At 47.5% G+C, this 8,247-nt stretch overlaps 1 protein-coding gene across 3 annotated transcripts in view; it reads left to right on the top strand.

Moving 5' to 3' along the window:
• Positions 1-8,247, top strand: part of SMG5 (SMG5, nonsense mediated mRNA decay factor) — a 34,919-nt gene that overhangs the window by 2,644 nt on the left and 24,028 nt on the right. For all 3 annotated transcript variants that reach the window (XM_008059142.2, XM_021712819.1, XM_021712814.1), the window contains exons 2-6: positions 2,391-2,489; positions 3,002-3,125; positions 3,474-3,630; positions 6,133-6,222; positions 7,409-7,498. In XM_008059142.2, the coding sequence (XP_008057333.1) occupies positions 2,391-2,489; positions 3,002-3,125; positions 3,474-3,630; positions 6,133-6,222; positions 7,409-7,498 (560 nt within the window). The remainder of the gene's footprint in view (positions 1-2,390; positions 2,490-3,001; positions 3,126-3,473; positions 3,631-6,132; positions 6,223-7,408; positions 7,499-8,247) is intronic.

The raw sequence follows: 8,247 nt of genomic DNA on the forward strand, positions 1-8,247 counted from the left end.
AGCTTCTTTTTTTTTTTTGAGTGGGAGTCTCACTCTGTTGCCCAGACTGGAGTGCAGTGGCCGCTCCCGGCCACCGCAGCCTCGACCTGCTGGACTCTGGTGATCCTTCCGCCTCAGCCTTCCGAGTAGCTGGAAATACAGGCGCATGCTACCACGCCCAGCTAATTTTTTATTTATTGTGGAGATGAGGTCTTGCCAAGTTGCCCAGGCGGGTCTCGAACCCGCGGGCTCAGGCAATCCACTTACCTCGGCCTCCCAAGTGCTGGGATTACAGACTGAGCCACCGAGTCCGGCCGACATTTTTCTTTTTTAGCAGTGTGCTAGACCTGGGATGACAGTAGTGTGTGAGACACAAGACTAGGTTTTGTAGTTTTTGTTCTAAGGGAGTTTAGTGGAGGAGTTTATGGTCTGATGGGGAATAGAGAAAAAGTGCTGAGCCCTGTCATATTTAAGCATTTGCAGTGAGACCTTCCTAGAGTCAGGGTTAGAACTTTTTTTTTTAATTGAGAATATAGGGAGAGCTCTGGAGCCTTCATTAAAAAAATACGTATATTCCCATTAGATCTGTTCATGGCACTGAAGTTAAAAGCTCTGCCCTGGGAACTAAGTTGGTACAGGGCAAATTACTGATGCTGCCCCTGGCATCGAAGACCAGGCTGGCTAAAAGGGTTTGGCTCCCACCTCTAGGGCACCCAGAAGGTGTTTGGAGAAATGCTGAGTGCTCAGCATGGCCTGTGAGAAGGCCTGTGAGGATTACCGGCTATACTACTGCTCAGCTGGGTTGTGCTGGCAGTCACTTGCCCCATACAAGGCAGTTTATAGTGGTGTATGCCACCTGAGCCACCACCAGCACAGGGTGTCAACCTATTTTGGCCCACTTCCCCTGTCCCAGAGCACATCTTGGTTTGTTCTGGAAATCATCATTCCCTGTTTTTGGTTGCTTTTGTGTATACAGCTGTGCCTGGTTCTCCTGCTCTCACAGCTGCTGCCTGGCATCCTCAGGATTTTACTCTTCCAGATATGACACTTACCTCCTCTGGGACCTCTTAGCCATCCATTGTAGTTTCTGTGGCTTTTTCTTTGCTGTGGTGACAAACTTAATTCTTAGTGTCTGGGGTCTCCCCAGCCTTATAACAAGAAGGATGAAGACCAACACTTGTTGCAGTGCTTACTGTATACCAGGCACCGTCATGGCACTGAAGTGCTTTATGTATTAGATAATTTAATCTTCACAGAGTACATGATTATATTCCCATTTTATGGTTGGGCAAACTGAGACATGTAGAAGTTAGATATTTTGCCCAGGACTACGTAGCTGGTAAGAAGAAGAGCTAAGATTTAAACCCAGGCAGTCTGGTTCCAAGCCTACACTTTTTTTTTTTTTTGAGTTGTAGTCTCACTCTGTTACCCAGACTGGAGTGCAGTGGCCGCTTGACCTGCTGGGCTCCGGCGATCCTTCCGCCTCAGCCTTCCAAGTAGCCGGAATTACAGGCATGCGCTACCACGCCTGACTGATTTTTTGATTTATTGTAGAGATGAGGTCTCGCTGCCCAGGCGGGTCTCGAACCCGAAGGATCAGGCAATCCACTCACCTCAGCCTCCCAAAGGCGCGGGATTACAGGGTGAGCCACCGAGCCCGGCTGCAAGCCTACACTCTTAACCCCTATCCTTTAGCAGAATTCAGGAGACCTTACAACTAAGCAGTTCAGAGTTCCCTCTACTTTCCCATACCCACAATTCCAAAGCTGAATTTTATACTAGGAATGCCTTTTCTTTGTCAGAGATAATAAGCCCTTACATAACAAGATTCACTTATTCACCACTATTTACTGAATGCTTACCATATACCAACGCTATATTGCAAATTACTTAATATAATCCTCACAACAGTCCTCTGAAGTAACTGCTATTATTGTTTCCATTTTTATTGATGTAGTAACTAAGACTTTAAAAAGTTAGGTAATTTGTCACAGTTGCAGAGTCAGACACAGCCAAGGTTCAAACCCTAGATTTTCCCTGGCATCAGAGCCTGCTCTCTACCTTGACACCATTGACATTTGGGTCAGGGTAATTCTTTATTGTGGTGGGCTGTCCTGTGCATTATATGATGTTTAGCAGCACCCACTAAATGCCAGTAGCAATTCCCCATCCCTGTGTGACAACTAAAAATGTTTCTGTCATCGCCAAGTATGCCCTAGCAGGCAGGGGAGGCCAGGTACCATATCAGAGTGAAGACTGTGTTCATCTTTGTTTTTACAGGGCTCAACCTGCAACCTTCTCCTTGTCTCCTCGCCCCTGATTCTTTAGCTTTTCCTCTACAATCTGTGTCACAGTATCCCCAGTAGACCCTGTGTGTGGCTCAGGGACTGTTTGCCTGTTTTTCGTTATAGGGCTGTGGTGGAGGCTGTGCATCGACTTGACCTCATCCTTTGCAACAAAACTGCTTATCAAGAAGTGTTCAAACCAGAGAACATTAGCCTGAGGAACAAGTAAGCTGGAGACTCGAAGCCCCATTCTCTGCTTTTGGGCTGCCCATCTCTACCAGAAACCCTGTCAGATGTGTGAACACAGGTTCTCTCCTACCTCCTGGCCTCACGGTACCGTCAAGGACGGTGAAGTCTCTGGCCCTGTGAGAGAGGAGATGGGGATCCCTCACCCCATCTACAGCATCCACATCTAATAGGCTCGTGCATAAGAATGGCATTTGAGTTAAGGGAGCTGGCATGCTGCATAATGAAGGAAAAGAAAGAGGAGATAAAAAAGCAGAGAAAGGGGAGTGAAGGGTGCAGGGGAAAAAAGGAAGATTACGAAAACTTTTGCTGCTACTCGCTTCCACCTTTTGGGGCTCCTGCTGCTTTCCCAGAATGCCATTGTGCTGGGTCATACTGACCCTGGATGTGTCTTGGGAAGCACAGAGATTTGTTGGTGGGGGTATTGGCACATGACTTTTTACCCCAAGGGATGGGCAGTCTTCTCATGTTCCCTACCCACCCCTCACCAGGCTGCGTGAGCTTTGCGTCAAGCTTATGTTCCTGCACCCAGTGGACTATGGGAGGAAGGCAGAGGAGCTGCTGTGGAGAAAAGTATACTATGAGGTTATCCAGCTTATCAAGACTAACAAAAAGGTAAGGGAGGTGCTAGAATTTGGGAAGAAATGTATCTGAAGAGGGAAAGCTGAGGAAGAGACAGCTGGGAAAGTGGGAGGTAGGGAAGCTCAGGGAAGGATGGCAGAAAGGAGGGAGAGTCTGACATAATTAGGATTGGAGAAGGCGGGGAGCCGGTCCCAGATGGGTAGATAAGAGAATTGGATCTAGGGGTATGGGGGTAATTTGTGAGAGCAAGGAATTGTCAAGTTCCAGAGCCAAGAAGATAAGTTTATTTCCTCAGTGAGGTGAATGGGGTGGGGGGTTAGGGGATGGGGGATGACTCTGAGATCATTGCTCAGCAAGTCCCTTCCCTTTCCCCATCTGTAGCACATCCACAGCCGGAGCACTTTGGAATGTGCCTATAGGACACACCTAGTCGCTGGTATTGGCTTCTACCAACATCTCCTTCTCTATATCCAGTCCCATTACCAGCTTGAACTGCAGTGCTGCATCGACTGGACCCACGTCACCGACCCCCTCATAGGTCAGTGAAACCTGAAGGACGACTTGAGGAGCAGATTCTCAGGCCTCTACCTCTGGCCTTGTTAACCCTTAGGGTTCATGTAGCTTGTGGCCTAGCCAGGCAGAGAGAGTTCTCCCAAGACCTACAAACGGGTCATGAAGTTTGGATCTGTCCAAATAATCACAGAAGTCAGGGTGAAGTTCTTAAGGAAGGACAGAGGCTGGGATTGTGGACTGAGGCAGAGGGAGGGCCAGAAGGCTCTAGAATAGGTCTGGCACTGGAAGGTGATATTAATGACATTTCTTTTCTTCTCCCAGTTGAATTTGGCCGGCACTGTTTCTTTTGACTTTAGAGGTTGTTTCCCAATGTTTGATGAAAGTATTGAAATCTTTAAAAACGTTGGGAAAATTGTGGACAATCTTTCAAGATAGTGCAAATTCCTTTTCAGCCAACTGAGGTACTGGCAGCTATAGTTTTACAAGCTTTTCTAGTTGGTAGTTTTCTCTTCTATTCAGTCACCCTTTAGTGCTCCTTCCCCCAACTCTCCTTGCTCTCTTGTCTCCTTTCTTCCCCCATATGCATGTCCTCCTTCACTCACCATTCTGGGTCAGAGAGGGAAGTTGTGTCTTTGACATCACATGGTAGCATTCTCTGGTCAGAAGCAGAGCGTCTGTGTTTTATGTAATAAAAAATATTATCTAACTGGGCGCGGTGGCCCGCACCTGTAATCCCAGCACTTTGGAAGACCAAGGTAAGAGGATTGCTTGAACCCAGAAGTTCAAGACCAGCCTGGGCAACATAGTCATCTCTACAATAATAATAATAATATTAATAATAATAATAATAAATTATCTAAAAACAAACAACTGGCCGGATGTGGTAGCTCACGCCTATAATCCCAGCACTTTGGAAGGCCAAGGTGAGAGGATTGCCTGAGCTCACAGGTTCGAGACCAGCATGGGCAACTTGGCGAGACCTCATCTCTACAATAAATCAAAAAATTAGCCAGGTGTGGTGGTGTGTGCCTGTAGTTCCAGCTACTTGGAAGGCTGAGGTGGAAGGATCACCTGAGCCCAGCAGATCTAGGCTGTGGTGTCCATGAGCAGCATGCCACTGCCCTCCAGCCTGGGCAACAGAGTAAAACTCCAAATCAAAAAAATAAAAAATAAATAAAATAAAAACAAAGAACGTTATTTCTGAGACAGTGTCCATAGTTGTTACCAGACGGCCAGAGTGGTCTGCAGCTCAAAAAAAGATTAAGGGGTCAGTTCCCCAAACCATTTTAGTTTTTCTGTTCATTGACGTTTTTCTATTCAGCCAACTAGGAAGCATAGAAACATAGAAAATATCAGGAAGGGCTTTTCTGAACGGGTGCTACATACCCAGGAGAGAGACTGTAAGGTGGAGTGGGTCAGAGAATGGTCCCTAGAGCCTTTTGGATCCTGGCTATGCCACTTAGCAGTGGGTTGACTTTGATTTCCCTGACTCAAATGGGAGTACAAGTAACAAGTAACAAGTCATAGGGTTGCTGTGAGAATTCATGGGTTAATATTGTTGAGCACAGCCAGGCTTGGTGGCTCAGCCTGTAATCCCAGCGCTTTGGGAGGCTGAGGTGAGTGGATTGCCTGAGCCTGCAGGTTCGACTTGGCAAGACCTCATCTCTACAATAAATCAAAAATGAGCCAGGCGTGGTAGCGCGCGCCTGTAGTTCCAGCTATTTGGAAGGCTGAGGCGGAAGGATCGCCGGAGCCCAGCAGGTTGAGGCTGCAGTGGCCGGGAGCAGCCACTACACTCCAGTCTGGGTCACAGAGTGAGACTCCAACTCAAAAAAAATATATTGTCAAGCACTTAGACCAAACCTGGCATGTGGAGACACTGCCTCCTGACAAGCTTAGGCTCTCTGGACTGAAGTCACAAGGCAGCTTGAATGAAAGGGGAGATGAGAGTTCTGACATATTAGACTTTGCCATCCCCAGCTTCAGGCCAGGCAGGCCCACTTTCCTCTTCCATGGGCAGACTCTGCAAAAGGCCATCTTCTCTGTGGACCTCTTCTACCAGGCAGGAGCTGGAATGTCTACCTTGTTCTCATCCACATTCCACTCTTGGGCAAATTCATTTCCCATCTTCACCCAAACCTTCTACCCTTGTGTAGGTAACTTTAACCCAAGATACTCATGATCTTCTTGACACTTAAGCCTCATCTCTCCCTCCTTTTTGGAAGCCTTCCTGTGATGACCTTCCTGCAGGGTGCTGTCCTAGTTTGAGGGCTCTAGTCCTCCTCTTCCAGTTCCTTCCTGTCCTGTGAATGAATTCGACATGTGAGTCTCTGTCCCTACCTGTGTCTACTTGTGAGCCTCTGCGTCTCTCCCTATGTCCTGGATGAGTGTCTTCTCTGCCCCGGAAGACAGTGTTCTAAGGCTGGCCCTGGATTCTCAGTCTCCTTTCTTTATATAGGAGAGGTATTTCCCCATAGGTAGGGGGCAGAGGAATGGGCTCATAAATCTTTCTCTCTTTTTCTCTCAGGATGCAAGAAACCAGTATCTGCCTCAGGAAAGGAGATGGATTGGGCACAGATGGCATGCCACCGATGTCTAGTGTACCTGGGGGATTTGTGTAAGAGTCTGCACCTTTCATTTTCTCTGTTTTGGGTTATAGGGCAGACCCAAGCTGTTTCAGTTGTTGCTACCACCATTTATATGATTGGAGAGCAGGAGGAACAGTTTGGCTTTTGCTCGCTTTTCCCTCTAGTCTGCCTCAGTGATCTGCTTCTGCTGCCCTTTTGTGAGTCAGAGAGGATCATTGAATATGGGAAGAAGAGAATGTCTTTGAGCTTTCAGGAAGTCAGGATGATTCCTGTTTCAATGGTGGGTCAGGAAGATTTTCATTTGCTATCTTTCTCCTTCTTGGAATGTTTCCTCTATCTTTATGGACTCTTAGATGAATAGAAACTTCAGCAGAAAAGGAATTGAAATTAGAGGTCAAAGAGGATTTATCTACCTGGCAAATGTTTTTAAGGATAGATTAGATGTCAAGGAGGACTTGTCTGCCTAGCAAATGTTTCTAAGGATAGAAGTGTACTCTCTTGGCTTATGGCCCCAGGGTCTCCCATCCTGACAGACAATGGTTTCTCACTAGTTTGCTAGAGTGTGCCTGCTGGGTACATTATCTTATATTGACCCGAGGCTCCTTCCCCTAGCCCACTTCTGAATCCCTCATGACCAGTGTGTGCAGAGGCAGCAGTTGCATGTTAGATGGACCAGAGTGTCATTAGTGATGTCTTCTCTCTAGAATCCAGCAGTTGCAGTCTAGAACTGAATATCAGAGAGCTTTGCAAGCAGTTATATATGCTGTGGCTCCCCTTCATTGGCAAGAGATAATCAAGAAGAGCCTGTTCAGGGTAGGCATGGAAGCACACGCATATCATCCCAGCTACTGGGGAGGCTGAGGCAGGAGGATTGTTTCAGTCCAGGAGTTTGAGAGTAGCCTGGGCAACAGGGAGATCCTGTCTCTAAAAAAATTAATGAAAAAGGAAGAAAACAACAGCAAAAAAGAACCTGTTTACTTTACAAATACTAAATATTTTTTACATGAACTTATCAGTAAGGAAGAGAGAGTTGAACAATTTGCCCATAGTTATGCAGATTTAGGACTGTGCCAGAGACCCCTGCAACCTGTTTCCTAGCTCAGGTACCTCCCTTTCAGGCTCTTGTTATAGGTCCTCAGAGTGGACTCCCAGCTGCGGGAGGGTCTTCTGAAGCATGAAATCTTCACATTGCCCTTGCTCTTCTCTTTTCTGCAGCACGATACCAGAATGAATTAGCTGGCGTAGACACCGAGCTGCTAGCCGAAAGATTTTATTACCAAGCTCTGTCAGTAGCTCCTCAGATTGGTAAGTGGTCCCCCACATGGGCCTCCCCACCCGGTAGAGTTTTCCAAGAGGAAGTCGGTGTTGTTGAAATGGCAGGCAGGTCAAGGTCATTTTCCCTAGTTCCTCATCACCCTCAGCTCTCTCTTACTTTACCTTGGTTATACATTCTTCCCCTTGTAACACACTCAGAAGGTGGTGGAAGGGGGAGAGAAATGGGCGAGTCTTGAACTAAGAAGGAGCGGGACAGAACAGAAGGGAGACAATGGCTTCCCTGTCCCTGAGGTCGCTATAGAAAGAAGAGTGGGGTGAGAGAAGGCATAAGATCCCATTGCAGGGAGAGATGGGGATGTGCATGGAGGAAGGAACACTCAGAGGTGAGAAGCTGAGCTGGGATACAGAAGAGGGCTTCATGGAGTGAGTGCTGTCAACCTTGGAAGAGCTAGAGTGGAAGCCACAGGAAGTGGCACCCCACCAGAGCAAGTAACCCTTGGCAGACCAGGCAGGAACAAGCTGATAGGAACTAAGAAGAGGTCAGTGATTCCCTAGAGGAGCAAGATTAAACTGCTGATCACCTGAGACCCCAGGTCACCTGCAGACCCAGCTGTTCTCTGATGCCTAGTGTTGGTTGCACCTATCAGCTTTAAATGAGTAATGTGAGCCGGGCTTGGTGGCTCAGCCTGTAATCCCGTGCCTTTGGGAGGCTGAGGTGAGTGGATTGCCTGAGCCCATGGGTTCGAGACCTGCCTGGGCAACTTGGTGAGACCTCATCT

This window comes from Carlito syrichta, unplaced genomic scaffold (assembly GCF_000164805.1).
Source record: "Carlito syrichta isolate Samal-C Ts95f unplaced genomic scaffold, Tarsius_syrichta-2.0.1 Scaffold90671, whole genome shotgun sequence".
In the NCBI taxonomy this organism is placed as follows: domain Eukaryota; kingdom Metazoa; phylum Chordata; class Mammalia; order Primates; family Tarsiidae; genus Carlito; species Carlito syrichta.